Source organism: Taeniopygia guttata, chromosome 6, assembly GCF_048771995.1.
Source record: "Taeniopygia guttata chromosome 6, bTaeGut7.mat, whole genome shotgun sequence".
NCBI lineage: Eukaryota > Metazoa > Chordata > Aves > Passeriformes > Estrildidae > Taeniopygia > Taeniopygia guttata.
The window spans coordinates 29,590,513-29,609,826 of NC_133031.1; the positions used below are offsets into that span (position 1 = coordinate 29,590,513).

General features: G+C 35.6%; 1 protein-coding gene across 5 annotated transcripts in view; it reads left to right on the forward strand.

Annotated features, from left to right (window-relative positions):
• ATRNL1 (attractin like 1) overlaps window positions 1-19,314 on the forward strand; it is a 427,695-nt gene that overhangs the window by 98,224 nt on the left and 310,157 nt on the right. For all 5 annotated transcript variants that reach the window (XM_030276507.4, XM_002186719.7, XM_030276506.4 and 2 more), the window contains exons 16-19: window positions 4,283-4,496; window positions 5,160-5,348; window positions 9,932-10,150; window positions 14,678-14,815. In XM_030276507.4, the coding sequence (XP_030132367.4) occupies window positions 4,283-4,496; window positions 5,160-5,348; window positions 9,932-10,150; window positions 14,678-14,815 (760 nt within the window). The remainder of the gene's footprint in view (window positions 1-4,282; window positions 4,497-5,159; window positions 5,349-9,931; window positions 10,151-14,677; window positions 14,816-19,314) is intronic.

Sequence of the window (19,314 nt, forward strand, 5' to 3'; positions counted from 1 at the left end):
GAATGGTGCAGAAAAGAGTCGAATTATCTGCAAGCTTTTCTCCAATTTGTGAATGTTGTGGAAATACGGGCACTGAGAGGACACAATATTTTCAAAGTTTAATTGTATATTTCATCCTATAACAACAAATCAAGGAGTTCAAACAATTCCTGAGGTGTTTGTTGAGTTTTGTTTATAAAGTGGTGGGGTGCATGCAATAGAAAATGAGACATTAGTGTGTGATACACTTTCAATTTGAGATCCAAAATAAAAGGAATTTAAATAAAAGTGGAGAAAAAATTTTGAAAGAGAGATATATTTACTCAGAAATTTGCATAATTAAGAAACAGGGGAGATATTTGAGCCTCAGTGGTAGTTGGCTATTCAGTAAAGGTAGTCTTGCTCACTTCACTCATCTGCAAATTATTCAGCCCTCATTAGTTTAGTGCTGATTCAGCAGTAGTACCTGAAAAAATGTATAATCAGTAGAAATGATCCCTTTCACCATTTTAGAACTCAAAGCAACTGAATCTGATTTAAATTCTCTGAGTAAACAGTGGAATTATCAGCTTTCTAGTTAAGGTTACACAATTTGCCTTTCTAACATAATTCCATATTACTATTTAAAAACAAATTAAAATTGTCTGATTTCGAATAAGAGAAGAGCATATTTTAAAAATAATTAGTAATCATTTTTTTGTAGGTTCCTGTTATGGCCAAAAGGTGGCCTCATCTTCAGCTTAATAGCCGTAGATGAGGTTACAGAGTGTTGTTCTACTGGTATGCATTGTATGATTGCAATTTTGTTCCTCTGTCATTTGAAAATAAAGCCTTGCCCAGCAATTTTTCTCAGAATTTAATAATTCTGAAATATTTGATGTCTCATTTAAAAAGGTTTTTTGGCAACTTGTTTTCAATGTTATAGAAGATGGTTCTGTGAAAACAGGTAAACTGTGACTAGCTGTATTTCAAGCACAAATATAAAGTTTCTAAGATGGGCTTTGGATTCTAAAAAATAGAATGTTCCTGTGTGAGCTTATTGAGTTGTTGTTGATGTTGTTTTAAAATTAATTGTATATGACATGTCAAGGGAGTTTTTATAGATATGCATATATAGAAAAAAAGAACAAGTCTTCAGAACTTTGAGTAGTAACGTTCTTCCCACTTGAGTTAAGATCACCTGAACTTCCAATAAATGAGTTGATTTGTGCTGTATTTTTCACTATTCTGATTTGGTAAAGAACATTTTTCAAGAGGCCTGGGAGCTGGAATCTTGGATCAGCAAGTTCTGATTCCAGACAACTGGCAGTCTCACTTCCTTCCTGTCTGATCCTCTTCTGAAGCGTCTTTGGCAAGATATTCAAAGTAAAGGAATCAGTTTTCTGCATTCATTTTGCATTAAATGAAAAAGAACATAGAGTTCATGTGAAGGATGTTCAACTCTCATTATTTCTTAAGTCTGAAGAAGAAATTGGATTGGCATTTTCAGTCAACGCATTTGAAGTTCCTCAGTTGCTTAAAGTACTTTGAGATTCCCAGCTATTCTGACTAAACCTTTCATCAGTTTGAGAGATGATTTATACTAGATTTATGCCTATTTTTTTTCTAAGAAATTAGTTTGATAGTCACAGAACCCTGGTAGCTGCAGATATCTCATATAGAACTTCCTGAATGCTCTTGTGATTTGATTTTTCCTGTTGGCTTCCATGCAGTGCAGCAGCAATCATTTTTGGTGATAAACTTTGATATTCACACACACTCTCTGCTATTGCCAGCAGTCTTCACCTGTGGCCCACCACATGATGGAATTGATGCCACATAATTGAATATGCATGTTAAGCACATCATTGGAACATTTGGGAGGCCTTACTTGGATAATCTGTGCTTGGCATCCTAACAGCATGGCCTGAGTGGGCCTGCAAGGTCACAGCTTCCATGGTGTGTGTTTGATAACGTGCTCATCAGCATTTGGGTCTGTACTTTGATGGTTTATCCTAGCAGAGAGCCAGAGATGGTACATATGGAATTTGAGATGCCTGACATGATGACTGTAAGCTGTCCAGATAGTCCAGCTATTAAGAGTGATTATGACTGGAATATGTGTTGCCTTTGCTGGAAGTCTTTCGTTTCAGGGATGCTGCTTTTATCTCCCGTGGCTGCTTTGGCTTTCATGAGTCTCCCTGGGACTTTGTCAGCATTAAGGAGGTTCCAAGACAGTCTCCTACTCAAATGGAAGAACTTATTTCCAATATCACTGCTGCACTGTCAGTTTTCATTATTGGCTCACATATTTTTTCACTATAGCTGGAATATGATCCCTGTTTTTTTATATACTGTTGCTGAGGCCAAATTATTTGGCAGCACAATTGAAATGGTCAGTAATATGTTAAAGATTCTCTTGGCTGGAATCCATCAATCCCAAAGTAGGCATGTAGGGTTGCTTTATGTGTGTGTTTGTCAGCAATTTATCCTGCCTAAGCCCCCGACATTATTTTATATGTGCTTGGTGTGCACACTCAGCCTGTACAGGCAGCTGGTATGTGGACCACATACAAAAAACAAATAAGACAGCAGATGTCTTATCTACCATGATACTGCTTGCATCATGTTCCTTCTGGTGTCCAGGACATGTGAGTCCTCACAGACACCTGCAGAGTTGGTCACCTGGGGTAGCAATGGAGTTAGGAAGTAAATACAGAAGTAAGACACAAAGTGGACAGTGGTAATTTTGCTGAATGTTCTTGTTGCTGTTCAAGAGTCTCCCAGAACACATCACTGCTTATGAAATGGAACATTTCTTAGTCATTTTCTGGTTTATTTAAGATTGTTCTTGTGTCCCTAAGTGTTAATAGGTAAAGCAATTTTTGTTTGGTCATGATCTTAACTGAGAGTACAGAAGCAGAAGAGAGCAAAGGGAGTACATATTTTGGAAGTCAGGAATACTGACTTGACCTACTGATTCTTTTAAAAGGTATTTACCACTGGTATTTTTGAAACTAAATTAATAATCCTTCACATTTCAATTTGCTTTAACAAGACAGGGGAAAAAAGAAGGAATGCTCTGATTGTATGTAGAATTAAAGAGTATTGAAAGATTTTCTTTTCAGCCGTAGGTTATACCTGAGTTGCCAGAGCAAATGTGAGATCAAAGGTGGAAGATCACTGATAGAGAATGGCAGTAACTCTTGGTTCACTTGTGGAATACATAGCTCTTTAACAGTGGCAGGTTCCCTTTAGATGTATTATGGTGTTTTACTTACCTTGTAAATTACCTTTGCTTACCTTGTAAATTAAATCAGTTGTGAGCCTAATTTACAATCAGATCAATATTTCTGCTTTGGAGCTGACAATGTGTATCCTCTGCCTGGGCAGGCAGCTGGGTTTGGTATTCTGGCATCCACCTGCCATCATGTACCTGTCACAGCCCACTTGTCTCTCTGTATCTCTCTTCTGTGTGTTTAAACTGGGCTTAATGAAAACTGTCTGCACAGAGATTACATGTGGAAATGTGTTTGGTTTGGGTGTCTTGAGATTTTTACACCAATGGTTGCAAGTAATACATGTAGATTTATCCTGGAACAGGTAAATGCCTTTTTTCCTTAAAGTCTGCCTTTCACTTCCTAATTGTGTAAAGATGAAATTGTGTAAAAATGAGTAGAATTTGTGATGTAGTTTCACTGATACATCCTAAATATGTTTTAAAAATGTGTGCTTTTAGTTTTTCCTAGACTGTATCTTATAATTTGCAAATCAATAATGAAAGTATATTCAATGTGTATGTAACACCATTGGAAATGTAAATGTGCCACTTTTATCTCTGTCTCTGAGTTGCCTAAAGTTGATCAGTATCAGCACTGTGGACTATAGAGGATAGAATATTGATCCTACTTTTTCCTGAAATTTGATTTCTCTGAATTGCTGTTAATTTATGTGTATTTCATTATCCACAGTGGCCTAGCAATTATTAATTGTACTGTAGCCACTGGGAAAGAAACCCAAACAATTTCATTATGACCAATAATAGAAATCAGAATTGTCTTTGAACAGAATGCAGGTTTTTAGTAGAAGAGAAGCATATCGGGAGTGGAGTTTTTGTTGGGGTCTTTGGGGATGTTCACTGAGATAGAACAATTAGGATAAAAGCTGTGTGGACAATGACTGAAGAGATAATAAAGTGAGATAAAAACACGGTGAATTTTGAAAATGTGAAGTTGTTGCTGTTTAGCTATTTTTTTGAAATGTTTTATCAAGACAAAAAGCATTTTAAGTGATTCTTTTCCATTTGTTTTATTTTCATCCATAGAAAATTTCCCCCTGGGTGGGTTTGCGCAAGATCAACATCTCCTACTGGGGCTGGGATGACATGTCCCCATTCACAAACACCACCCTGCAGTGGCTCCCTGGAGAGCCCAACGACTCTGGCTTCTGTGCCTACCTGGAGAGAGCTGAGGTGGCAGGGCTGAAGGCAAATCCCTGCACTGCCATGGCAGACGGCCTTGTGTGTGAAAAACCCGTTGGTAAGGAGCCTCTTTCTCCCAGGAACTGATGCTGTGCTGAATAACCCTCTTTGGGGTTTCCTTTGCCTAAGAGGAATTTGGGGACAATTTGGATTAATAATTACAACTATATGTTTTTTTTTAATAGTGTAATCTATTAATATTCCTAAAGTAGCAAATATTTATTTGAGAATTAGTTCATGTGGCTTATTTTGTATTACACCAGAAATCTTATTGTTTTCCTCTAAATCAGTAATAGTCAATGGTAACAGTAGCTGAAACCACATGTAGAGGTATTCAGCAATGCTGATGTGTTCTTTCTGAATCTTGCTGAACATTAGTGAATATCTTCAAGTTGTAAAAGATGGACAAATCTAAAATTCTGGTTTCTGTCTTTTAGACATACATTCTGTTTGTGTATAAAGTCACTTAACTGTTCAAGTTAACATCCACTAGAATGGACTCTGTGAGCTGTCATATGAGTCATGCTCAGTTTTGCATATTAGATTTTATAAATATGATTGTATTTATGTACAGAAACATAAATTTGGACCAAAATATTTATAGCTAGTTAAGGAAGCAACTGGTTCAACACTGATTTTTCTAATGGAACAAGTGGCGAAAAAAAAAAAGGAAATTGGAACTTGTATTCAAAATGATAAAATATTTGTGATCCTTTTCCAGTCAGTCCCAACCAGAATGCCAGGCCCTGCAAAAAGCCCTGCTCCCTGAGGACAACCTGTTCCAACTGCACGAGCAATGGCATGGAATGCATGTGGTGCAGCAGCACCAAACGATGCGTGGACTCCAATGCCTACATCATCTCCTTCCCATATGGACAGTGTCTGGAGTGGCAAACTGCCACCTGCTCCCGTGAGTATCTTAGTGAATGTTCATCTTACTAAATATATTGTTAGATTGGTTTTTCACTCAAAAGAGCTGGAGGGATTCAGCACATTCTCTAGAGATAAAAAGATTTTCAAGTGAATGACCTTCTATAGCTACTAATGTGAGAAGTGTATGCATAATGTGTATGCATTTCTTAGATACAGATAAAATGCTGGAAATTCTTTTATGATGAAATATATTTAGTCTTTTGAAACTGTGAAAAGTATTTATTCCTTTCAGATAAAGAAAAATGACCATGATTGTTCATATGACCAGAGTTAGTATGACAAACAACATCCATGAGCTGGAACAAGATGCTGTTATAATTAAAAAACCAATATGTAGAACTTAGACTTACACAATATCAAGTTATTAAGAAGTGTGCTGAATTTTAAAGGTTTAAATGTTCTGATTTATTTTTTTCAGATTCAGGCTATGCCATTTTTCTAACATGCAAAGATAAAAACAAAGTTTTAGTAAGGATTGTAGTTGTCTTGAGAATATTGTAACATAAATAAAACATGATCTTGGTCTTCCTTAGATTCCTTTCCCTTGCAGATGGGGATTATTAACACGTGATCCCTAATAATTAACTCGTGCAGATTGTTCATCCTCTCTATGGAAGCAGAAGGAATTAAATTAGGCCATCAGTTAGAGGAGGTACAGAAAACTTCTGTCCTGTGTGATCAGACTGGGTCAGGCTGCATTAATGTTCAAGGTTGCCCATTTCATCCTTTGGGAACAAGAAGCAAGTGATTTCTTACTTTGTCAAGGAGCCAAGTTACTCCTGGATGTTCCCTTTGGAAGCACATTTCATCAGAACTTGATGCAGTGTCTCTTCAGGAAAATGAGCAATCTCCTCCAAGTCCTTTGCAGTGTCTCAGGCACAGCTGCTCCTTCCCAAGCTGGGAGTGACCAGAGTGAGCCCCATGCAGTTCCACATTCCAGCGTTTATTGGTGCCATAATTGATGTGGATGCTGGAGTGAGCTGCTGGTGCCTTAAATTCTTGTCTTAGTTGAGGTTTATTTAGAATAGTTCTTCAGTCACCGTCATTCAGAAGACTGGTTCTTAGAATTTTTCAGGACTTCTGAAGTGTACTTTTGGATTCTCCTTATTGCTCTACTCAGAGAGTTTTTCTGGTTACTTCTGATTTCCTTTCTCCATAAGGGTCTTTTGATATCAAAGCCTTTGGATTTTTTTTTTTTTGGTGTCTTGTGACAGGATTAATGATCTTGACAATAACAAGCAACATGCTTTCAGCATCATAATTAGATCATAATTCCATTTGATGGGTTATGGATACGAATTAAAGAAAAACCCTGAAGATCACAAAAGGCTTTCACCTTGCTTTCACATAAGCCTCAGGAAAATATTAAGTAAAACAAGTTCTTGATGTGTCTGTAAAGGGAACCACTGATATATTCTAATCTTAGGAGACAAAAAGAGCTGTAGGTCCAAGGCCATTACATATCTGGATTAAAGGGAAATAAGGCGTAGGAAAACTGGCCAAGAGCCCATATTTCTCTAATTGAGGTTCCTTCTTCATCCTTAATAATCATAGAGTGTAATGAACCAGGACCATGTTGAGCTGTTCTGGTAAAGTTTTTGGCTAAATTAGTAAATTTCAGGTATTAATCCAGATTCTAGTGCCCAGGTTCAGTGTAGGAGGTAATAGGAACATTTAATCTTTTGTCAATACGTTTGGAATAATAATTCTGTAGTTATAGAAAGGTTTTTCTCTTGTAACCATTCACAGAACTTTCTTTTTTTCCTCTCAAAAGGAATCAATTTTTTAACTTATAAAATATTGATAGCGAGTTGTGGCAGAACTTAAATAGATTGCAAATTTGGAGATAAAACTGACAGAATACCACATAAATGATGCTTATGTTTTTGAACTAGCAGATATTATGTCAGCCTGAACTTTCAGTTCAGTTTTTCTCTTTTTGTGGTGTTTGCACATCACGCTGATTCAATTTGTTTGGGGAGCATAAGAAATAGTTTTTAATTTGATTGTCATTTTTGTCAGGTCTGTAAAAGCTTATATTAAATAAGGCAAAAGGGATTTGCTATATACCAGTTCAACACTATGTAAAGGCAATTTTGTATGAAAATGTACTTTTTATTAAACAAATTAGAAAAAGCAAGATTCTGTGGCTGTAAGCAGTTTTCCCAGAGTTTTATATCATCAGATATTTTGCATTTATACAAGAAAATGCATGTTCAAATGAAGCATGGTTCAGATGTTATGTTAGTCTAAAATGACTTGAAAATTTTATTAGGTAAATATATCATTATTGCTGCTGAATTATTAAGTGGATTCCCTTATCAAGGGATAGTGTTTCTACTTGAAGAACAGACTGGAACTATACCTTTAAAAATCCTCCTTGTTTTTTAAATTTTTTTTTTTTTTTTTACGAACTGATTTCTGAGCTTTTGGATGTTTTGCTCTGAATGAAAAAAATTCAGACAAGCATGTATGATTTAAAATATATAAAAAAAACAACTGAGAACTTCACATTTATTTTCACAACTTGAAATTAAAAATAAAGAATGCTGTTTTATTGGTGACATATTGTCATTTTAATGCCTACTTGCCAAAAACTTGGATTTCCACTCTTCCCTACATCTTCCATCCATTATGACTTTTGATTGAATAGCTGACAGCTGAACAATCTTGAACCACCTCTAGAATTTCAAAGAAAACAAAATTGCTGCTTGACTATCCCCTTCTTCCATCAACAATTGCTTCTCATCTCTCTTTAGTTTTTCAGCTGAATGCCACTACAGATAATAGCTGAGGATTTTCACTTTTGGTTCTGTTTTAGCCTCTGTAAAGATAGTGCAGCTGATATTTCAGGGCTTTATAAATAGCAGCATGAGTATAAATAGCAGCATGAGATTTGTTTGGATTGTTTAGAGTGATCTCTGAAAGGGCAAGCCAGCCAGTGCAGAATGATAGTCTTTATTTTTCTGCTGATCTTCTAATGTATTCAAAACCCAAATTTGTATCGTTGAGCTTCAGCTCTGATGGTTTAAAACTGATTTTTCACGTTTGACAGTTTGCAACAACAGTTGGCCTTTCCCCATCCCTGCTATTTTCTATATTTGGGAAACTTGAAATGTTTCCTCCTATTTGGATTCTTCCAAGTCAATTGAAGAGCTCTTGCTTCAGCTTTCTGTGCTGTTAAAATCCTTTTGAGATTCACTCAGACTCTTTACTGCCTGTTTTTCTGATATCTGCAGGTATCTTCAGACTGTGCAGTATTTTTTCTTTTTACACTTTCATTACTTATAAACAATTTTAATAGTTGCTGAAGTCAGAGGAGCTACCTTTATTCTGCTCTCAGTTAATTTAGTTAGCAATGAAATTGTTCTGCTTAGTATTCCTTTTGTGGACCAGAGTAGCCCAGGTAACTGAACATTATTTGAATCCAGTGTTCTGGCTGCAGCCAAATTGAGGGGTTACCCTCATGTAGAAGCCATTTGAATGTCCTTCAAAATAACTCTGGGGATCTTTAAATTACTTTCTTTTTTTAAAAAAAACAAACTTGGAGAATTCTGGCTTCACAGCAGAATCTTACCTTCATGTGTGCTTTTAAAATTTAATTTTGAAAGCCTGTAAAGTTAATGTGAGGAGAGACAGGGACCCATAGTGATCAGTGTTTGAATGGTTCTGATGTTAATTTGATCCAGTGTTACAGCAGTAACTAAAAAACTAACATGTATCAGAAAAAGCTTAAAGAAGGTTGGGAAGTTTAATTGTGTTCTTGCAGTTACTAAAATGTTAATTTCTTATTAATAAAAAATGACAGTAGCTTCAGAATAGGATTTTTATTTGATTCTAAACAGATTTGAAATATGAGGAAGACCGCTTAATAATTTTAAAGAATAGAGTGTAAAAGATCTAAGGGGATATTTGGATTTTAGAAGGCAATTTTAAAAATGAAACCTGACTAACTGATGAGAGCCTGAAGATCTAGTTAATTTAATGGGTCGACTTGTTGCTTGAGATGTGTGGTTTGCTAACTTGTTTCAAAAGCTTTATGTAAGAAGATGAAGTCATATTTGTAGGTAAATACTCAGGTGCCATCCAGGGGTAGTTTGTGCCCAAAATAATTTCTGGTTTGAATTTGAATGATCCTGCGGTTTTTTTTATATTGATAAATATTATCACTCTTGGTTTATTAACCTTGCATTGAATTCTAGTTTTCTCTTTGGAAGGGCTGTCTATCTCAGTAAAATTAGTAATAAATGCATTATATACTACTAATGAGGAAAGAATATATATTTTCTTCTGTATCTAATGAAGATGTGCAATATTCTTGTTCTGCTTAATTTTATTTGTTGATTTGAAGTTTTTATTGTGGTGTAGCAAACACCTGCTGCATGTTTTGTGATCTTTAAGGATGCACAACTTTTAATGAAACCTGATAGTCTTACTAGTATTACTGATTTTTTTTTTTTTAATTTGCACAAGGAAAAATTAATTCTCCATTTTCTGTTGTGAAATCCAAGCATCTTATTTAAAAAACAATACATTAATATTGTATTCCATGTACTTAAGCTCAAAACTGCTCTGGGCTGAGGACGTGTGGGCAGTGTTTGGAGCAGCCAGGGTGTGGATGGTGCAACGATCCCAGTAACACTGGCAAAGGACAGTGCTTGGAAGGCTCCTCCAGAGGCCCAATGAAGCCTGTCAGTGTCCACTCCAATGAAATGGTTCTTGATGCTACTCTTTGCCCAAAAGAAAAAAATTATGAGTGGTCTTTTATCCAGTGTCCAGGTAAGATTTCCTTCCATTCTTTCCTATATATGAAATAAGAGTTTAAGCACACCAAAATAACGTGATTGTTCTAAGTAATGCAAATAGCATTTTCATGGAAAACTTGTTTTTTACAAAATATTTCCTATTTGTTTGTCTACTGAGCACAAGTATAAGTTGACTTGTGAAATGCAGTGCAAGTAGTTTAGCCAAAATTGCCGTTTATTTTTAGGTAAGTTTTCACCCACCCTATCCTTCCACATTTAGAAATCAAAGTATATGAATTTTCTTCAGCTCTTGCTTTCTTCTGGCTTCTGCATCCATCAAAGAGTGGAACAGGGGAGAAATTATCCATAGGAGAAGACTGATGGACACAAAATTCCCTCCTGCTCTTGCCAAGTCCAGCTGAGTGTCAGAACAGGGGGCTGCCAAAACCTGAGCTGTGCTTCCAGCTGACCTTTTAGATCCTCAGAGTGAATAGAATATGTTCTTGTGTAGCCTTAAAGAGAATCTCTGAATTCTCAATTTAAGCCACACCAGTCTGATTACAGTGTTTTATTTTTTGAGCTCATTGGAAAAGTAAGGAAGAGATCAGGTGCTGTAAGGCAGTGCAAGCTGTGCTGGTGCAGCCTCCTGTGTGGAAATCCTCCAACGCTGACAGCAGAGTATGGAAGCAGCTGTGGAGGACTGCAGGCAAATGAAAAGCACACTGGGGACTTTGACAGCCCTCCAGAAGTCATTTACAATAACTAATGCAGTTTAATAGACAGCTTGAAAACTTTGTGTTGGATTTTTTTTTGTTTGGTGTTGGTTTTGGGTTTTTTTAATTTTTTTTTTTTATTTTTAGAGGAAATGGTGTAACTGTGCTAAAGTTATTTTTCCAGGAAATGTTCTACTGCTGATAATTTTGGAAGCTGGAGCTTCTGTAGGATTAATAATTTTATGGGTACATGCAGCTGTGTTTTCTTTCTTGTCTGCTTTTTTGCTCAGTTTATTCTATCTGTTGTGTATGCATATATATAGAGTGAGGGTTTTTAAAAGTTTTAGAATAATGAAATGAAATATAAACCCCAGTCAACACTGTTGCATATTTTCAGTGAAAACCAATGAAAACTTCCACACCATTTAATACTACATCCTGAGCAAAGAAGCTTCTCATATGTTTCTGGAAACAATAGGATGACATTCTGTTGTTGTATAGAAATTGCATTACTTAGTCTATATATTGATGGATTGTTAACCCTTCAGTGCAATGCATAATTTCTGCCACTAGTGAAACTGTAATAGGTAAATATATTGCTTGTCTCAACAGCTGTGTTTAATATTTATTCTTGATGGATAAAATTCTGTATTCATTGCATGTTCTTATCAAGAATTTACTAAAGTTCCACTTCAGTTTAACATTCCCTAGCTCTATGAATTTAAGGGACAAATAGCACAAAACTCATAGAATTAAAACTTCAATTGATCTGAAATTTCTTTTTGATCTGTTTAGGCTGGAGGTTTTGTTCCTAAGATTTTTGTTTTAATTTTCACAGAATATTTTCTGTAGTGGATTATATTAACACAGTTTATTCTTAGCACAACATTAATTTGATGTACTTGAAACAAGCTAGAATTAGACTAAGTCTATGTAAGCCTACTGAACAGTTTGCAGTTAGGATGAGAATATAAATAGATAGTTTATACCATGCAGTTTGGAGATTATTCTGCCACATTGATGAATAGTTGTTCATGAATGAATTGATGAATTAATGTTCATTCAGGCATGCACTTATTTTGCCTTGTAGTCCATATCCATCCTCCTTGTAGCACCTCTGGGCAATTGTGCTGCTGATAAAAAATTTTTATTCCTTCTCATTTTCTGTTTGTTCAAAACTTCAAGATCACTATTCATCAGGCAGTATAGAAAATGTTTATTTTTGTGACTAGTCACTTTGAAATCAATAGGCTTCAAATAAGCTGTCATAGTATTACTTTTGGTAGGAATATAATTTTATTTTAATCAGATTCTTAGTTTAACTGAACTATTGTTATAAATAAAATTGCAAATAACATATATATAAAAAGCAAAGAAAAATAGCTTTGACATTCACTTTCTGAGAAGAAAGGTTTAGGTAGAATGCAAGCCCAAGTTTTTCTTTAAAGTCTAAATTTCTCCTCCGAAAAGCAATGTGAGTAGATGCTAAGCTAACTAGTTTGTTCAAAACTAGATGAAGTATCTGTACACTAGATCCAGATTGTAATGAAGACACCCTTTTCATAAGTTTTCCTAGCTTTAACTATTTTCTTAAAACTGTAATTACCAGCAATTGTCAGCTTCATCAGCTATTTCAACACAGAGGTCCAAAGCAAATTAGACATAAAATTGCTTCTCTCCAGGGCAGCCTGACTGAGGATTCAGCTGAAGAACATTTTTGTGTGTGAGGAAAATGATTTTGTTGATGTCAGTGATGTACATTAAAAGGACCTAAGGAAAAAACTTTTACAAATTTAACTCCTAATTCTTACTTAATTGCTTGTTACTGTCTCATTAATTTAATGTCTTTTTAAATTATTTAATACTGATGTCTCCAGTTTGATTGCACTGAACCAACTTTGAAATTTATTGAATTTGGACTTCTGACTTTTTCCAATGAGGTGCATATTTTTAGGGAAATCAGCAAATATATAATTTTTCTATGGTGTGTCATGTCAGTTGTGGACTGCACTACTTCATACTGTGTATGTATTTTTTTAAAATTTATTTTAAAATCTTCTCTATTTACTTTGATGCAACAAAATGTAAGAATTCAGAGCTGTCATGTGTGACCAGATAATATTATGACTTAAATTTTACAAATAAGGTTACTTTCATCACCCTGTATAACACAAAAATAAAGAAATACAAAACTAAGCATTATCAAGAATAGAAAATTTAGAAATCAATGGCCCACTAATTAGAGATTATTAATATTAAGCATTTGTCCTACACTATGATCAAGTCTTAATTAGGCAATCTTACTTTAATAGAAAACCTCTTTAATGTACTCTCTTTTTTTACTTTTTGCTTATTGGGCTGTATTTATTTTTACATTTGCTTTAAGTAATTTAATGTGTAAAGCATGTGCACAAACCCCAGAATGGATCTGCAGCTTATGGTGTTTTTGTGTAGCTTTTCCTGAGAATGGCAGCAAACTGCAAAAGAGGGAGATACCACAAAGGTGTCTAAAAGTCAAATATTCTTGGGAAGAATAAGGCTTGTGATTTATAGATATTTAGTCAAGATAGTGAGAAAACCTAATGGTACAGAAACGTTTAATACTTGTTTTGAAGATTTTCTAGGCATAGTTACAGAAGAAAGAAGAGATTGTCAACTTGGGAGGTTTTGATGGTTTATGAGCCAAGTCTGGCAATAGCTATAAATATATTAAGTTACTAAATTATAAAACACCTCTAAAAACTTTTAAACCATGCAGTGAGAATCCCTTTTTTTCCCCTAGCAAAGACACCAATCACTGTGACGTTTAAATTAAAAATCCAAATTTAAAAAAAATACAATCTTACTGTGATAGCTGTCCTCTTCCAAGTCTTCCACCCACTTTGGCACTGAGGAATTGACAGGTCTGACATGGTTTGACATTTGACAAGCTGCTATAATTGACAGATTACTAATCTGCTGGGCACCATGAGCTCTGAAGCTCCACTCTATAGAGAGGTCATCCTTCAAAACCTGGCAGCAGGATCAATGATGCTGCCAGGATTCACATTGTGATTTTGCTGAAGGAGTGACCAGTATTTTCTGAGTTCCCCCAAAATGTGGTGCTCTGGAGTGGAGTTCTGCTACAAGATCAGTGGTTTATGTGGTGCTATTTGACAAAAAGCAATTTTATGCTTTCAAGTTCAGGTGTGAAAATATTATGTCAATAGGACTCCATTTTTTTTTACTTTCACCAAAATCAACTGTAGTGAGGAAGGACTGGAGCTGTTCAGTGTGGTCCTGATGTCCTTAAAATTGCTTTGTATGCTAAAGGTAATGAGGGTCAGGATTATTAACAGTAAGATAATATTTAGGTAATTTATTTTGGACTTCTCTCTCCCCACTGGATATATTCAGCTGTGAGTCCATGTTCCCCATTGCAGTAGGCTTTCAAAAGCTTCACACTTGCGTGTAGGAATTGGGGTTTTCATGGAGTCTCAGTTTGTGACTTACTACCTCTCCAAAGATTTCTAAAATGCCTGGACAGCATTTTAAAGCTGTATGGACTAATTCTGCCACTCCAGTGATGACCAAAAAAAACCCCCAAAACAACAAAAAACCAAAAAACCTTCTCGTAAAACCCCCCTTAAAACTTGCATGTCACAACACAGTTTTTGTGTGAATCCATCTTGTATTGCAATGCTGTTTTACAGAGGATCTGTGTCAAAAGTGCAAATGTATTTATGCTGCTTATTAGTCAGGACTAAGCTTCTCAGAATCTTATTGTACTACAATTTCATAATTGCATAGAGATGATTTTGTTCCAAAGAGAAATTTCCTAATGAAGCTTTTAAAATGTTGTATTCCAGCTTGCCAGTGTAATGGCCACAGCACCTGCATCAACAGCAATGTCTGTGATCAGTGTAGAAACCTAACAACAGGAAAACAGTGTGAGACCTGCATGCCAGGATATTATGGGGATCCCACAAATGGAGGACAGTGTACAGGTAAGTTCTAATACTGGAAAAAGAAAAATATCAAAATGACATTTTAATGCAATGTGAATTTAATGTAATGTGAAGTTAACTTTTCTTTAAAGGTTAAAAGTTTATTTTATTGTACACATGACCTGATCAGCTAAACTTATGATTCAAAATCAGATTAATATATTTAAAGAGAAACTCCTTCAAAGTCATCATTTTGCAATTGCTGCTCTCTCAGGAGGAGGAAGAAACTTCCTTGTTAGAGCAACACCTCAAATGATTTCAGAGAGATGTCATTAAATTCCATGTGAACAATCCTGTTAGAGACAGTGAGAAGGTGTTTATAAATAAACTTCAGTATCTGCCAGAATATCTAGTAACACTGATTTGTATAAATATGTGATTCTAGTGGAGGAATTACACGTTTAACAGACAAACAAAAAGTCCTGGTGTGCTGAGGATGGCAAAGCACCCAGACCTGTTAAAAGTTTAGTTTTTAAACTACTGCACTGGAGGATTCTCCTTGAAGTGAAGGAAAGAATGAAGTCAAATACTGCAAGTGGCTTTTGCATATTGCTGTAGGGCTTCAGGAACACCTTCCCTTAAAACTAAATGGTAGAAGAAGGAACATACTCAATGTGGAAACTCAGTAAGATTGGCTTTGAATCTAGGAGGGTGCTGGAAAGTTTTGTCCCATGACTTTTTCTTCTCCATTACTGATATTTCTTTAACCAGACCTTTGCTTCTCAAGGAATACTTCCTCATTTAGAGGGTTTGTTGGTTCCTCAGCACTCTAATGTGCAGTAGGCAGTGCATAGAGATTCACATCTGGTACACTCAAGCACGATATGTAAAAATTGTGTTCAAGGGGATAGAAAGATTAATGTCTACCTTTATTGACAATTGAACATTTTGCTGAGGCTTTATGATGCTTTAAATAATTCTTAATAGTTCAGTTTTTCTCCTGAAGTTGACAAAATGTTCTTTTGCTGTCTGTATCACCTTTATGGCAAAATGATGTATTCATACAGCATTTATTCTTCAGGGATACATTAGCTATCAACCAAATAAGCATTCCATCACCTTTAGTGAAATATGCGTGGTGTAATAATGGCTGAAATCAATTTATAAGGCCAGTAAAATTATAAATTTTACAACTTGTTTTTTCAAAGCTAGTCTGTAAAAATGCATATTTTTATTGGTAGACATGATTTTAACAGGAGCTATTTTGACTAGAGAATGCTTTAAAAATAAAAATTATAATTATTTCAATGCTTTATCTGCTATGGTATGTTCTATTTTCAGTAGAGAGCACATAATAAGTGTTTATGTCCTTAGGATATTTTGAAGGATGTCGTAATTGTGAACTGTTAGATTTTCTGCAGTATCATGAGCGTGAAAGAGGTGCCCAAACTGTGGGCCAGGGATTTCTGCAGGAAAAAATACCAGAGATCCATAGATAAGTCAAATCAGTGTTACTGGGAATTAAGAGGAACCATAGTTGGGACCAGGAACAGTGCAAACATAGAGAAAGAAAGTAATGGTTCTGTTTCTTTTCTCCTTCATTCTGCTAATACTATTGGTAATGCAGGAAAAAAATTTAAAGTTGTCTGGAAATTAAAACCATAATTAAAATAGAAACATACGGAGAAAAACAGGAGTTGAAAGGGCAACCCATTTAGAAGCTGAGCTTAAGTGTGACTGAAATAAGGAGAAATAAGGCAGGAAATTATATGAAGAAGACAATCAAAGGACAAAAGAATCACAAGGAACTAAAAAACCACCCAAACCAGTAATCTTTAGAGCTGCATCTTGTGTCAGTTTGCTGCTGCCAGCTGAGTTTCTGGCTGGACCCCACCAACTCTGCTTTTCCCCACCAACTCAGCCTTTGGTTCCATGGCTGCCTCAGTACATGGTGTGTTCCCCTTGGAGCTCCTGATTAATTACTTTGAGGATGCAGGTTGAAAACTTATTAAAGGCATGACAAGATGATGACTAAAACTCTGAAAGTACATCTGTAATACTGTAATATTCTTCATGGATCAAGTTGCTATAGGTACAAGGACATAGCTTGCTTTGCATTGGAGAGCAGTCAAAGCTGGGGACAGAGGATGCACTTGATCTCTGCAGTGCAGAGGTGAAGTCGTGTGCTCTGGGATAAAATCTGCAGGTCATTTCCCTGGCAGACTCATGACATAAAAAAAAAACTTTTTCTAGTGTCCTGACGAAAGTACTTATGTATTCAGTACACACATTACGTTTTCTGCTGTCATGATATATGTACTTAGAGGTAAAATCTGAGCTCTTAGTTTGACTGTTGGTGATGCAGATTAAAATTATTTGCAAGAAAACCTTCCTTTTTTATATAGCTTTTAGTAGCCCTCAAGAAGGAGGAGGACATGCATAGCAAGCCTTGAAGTCCTTGGAAAACTTTTATCTTTTTTCCCCTAACTATGCCAATAGTTTCCTAAATCCTTTCTGCTTACACTCCAAGGAGGTAATTGAGAAAGCTCTAAAAGATATGACTTTCCACCTCTGAGTGATCAATTCTGTTCTGACCTTTGTCCAGGGATGGCAAATTCTGTTAAGATACAATTTTTTTCCACTCTGGTACTAATGATGGCTTTACAACTGTCATCAGATAACTGATATATTTATAGTGGTATTGCATAGTGTTATGGTATTAAATTACTATGGAATGAGTAACAGTTGTTATAGAAAAAAGATACAATTCAGATTTCAAAAGGTTTTGAATAGTTGTGATTAAAGAATGGCTAATAAAAAAGACTTTCTGGGATTTTCACTCACTGTAATTGCGGACATTTCAATAGCTTTAAAACAGATCTAAGGACTTGCTTTGCATCCTGATATGATGCAGGCTTAGTAAATGTGACAAACCTTGCAGAAGGACGAAGAAGAGATGGAGGCATAATAGCAGGCTTCAGATGCATGAAGGGAAGCTGAAAAGAGAGGGAGATGATAAAGTGCCTTCCCCCACACCCTCATTTTGGTTGAGGGGAAAGTAATGGGATTAGATTGCAACAAGAAAGATTAAGGTGGAATACAAGGAAAAATTTCTACTGGTTAAACTGTGAAAGATTACCTAAATTTGCTATGAAATCTGCATTACCACTTACACTATCCCTTTTAAATTTTCAAATGTCTCAAGCTTTAGAAATGGGTAGGGAACTAGCTGATTCCACACATTTTCTCCAGTCCTAATATTCTGTAGTGTCTTGGAGTCTGAAATCTAGAAAGCAGGGAGCTACTGGGTGAAAATAAAGTATTCTGATTATATATGAAATGAAGCTTTTGATATTTACCATATTTTGGGTCCTTAATGTTACTAAGATATCACGCTGTGGATATTTACCATATTTTGGGTCCTTAATGTTACTAAGATATCACTAATTTGTAAACTACTTACTTTTGAATCTGTAGCATTTCAGTTACTGTAGACTGAAAAAGCTTTCCATCCTATGCAGGTTTCCCCTGTAGCTGAGACTCTGGTTTATTTTTGTCAGAAATGTGGTATTTTGGTTGCTGATGGGCAATAGTTTCGCAACAGTCATATTTTTTAAGAAATCATTACTATTCTTTTTCTTGAAATAACCATACCTAATACCAATTATTCATTTAAATTCTGTCATTTGAAGTCTCTTTTCAATACAGAGAATGAGAGTTAGAATTTGTATTCTTGGTGTAAAAATGAGCTTTATATTCAGTTGTCCTAAGATGTGGCTTGCAGTGAAGATATATGTGCTCCTTCAGTTCTTTATGACATTTCATTGTTCAAATATATAGTTTGAATTATTTTGTATTTGATTCATTGCTGCATTCTGTACAAAAATCAGTAATAAATTGCAGGGGTCTTTTATGGTAAGGGAAGTTCTGTGACTGTAATCTATTAGTTATCTATTCTTACACTAATTAAAATGGTTTCAGGTAGTCTGAGGTGTCAAATAGGTAGCCATAATAGAAAATGAAATTAATTTATTATCTTAAATCATGAAATATTTTAGGTTGTACAAAAAATTTTGCATTCTTTCTTGGAAAAAAATGGTAGTGCACAAATTAGTAAGTCCAGACCCTGTGCACATGCTTAAGATTTGTCATCTAAACCCCCTGTCTAGCAAAGAAAGCATGAAGAGAGGGTACCACCCAAGTCACCAGGTAAAGTTACAGCATCCTTTTTAAGAGTTATCTCAATGTGCAAGAAAATAAGAGGGAAGGCAGAGGTGAATTCTGAGCATAAGAGAATAGGATGCTCTGGGAAGAGACAGGTTTGGGTTTCCAGGCCAAACAAATCCATGGGAAGTCCTTGGAGTGCTAATGCAGTGCTGTCAGCCTATGCCAGAAATATTTAAGTAATCAAACCCTGTCTTGAACAGAATAAGGCAAATTCTGTGCTGTGGTAAAGATTAGATGAATCACATCTCAGTGATTCCTGGGACACAGCTCAGTGATTCCTGGGACACAACTCAGCTGTTCCTGGGTCACCTGGGCAGCATTTCAGTCTGAGG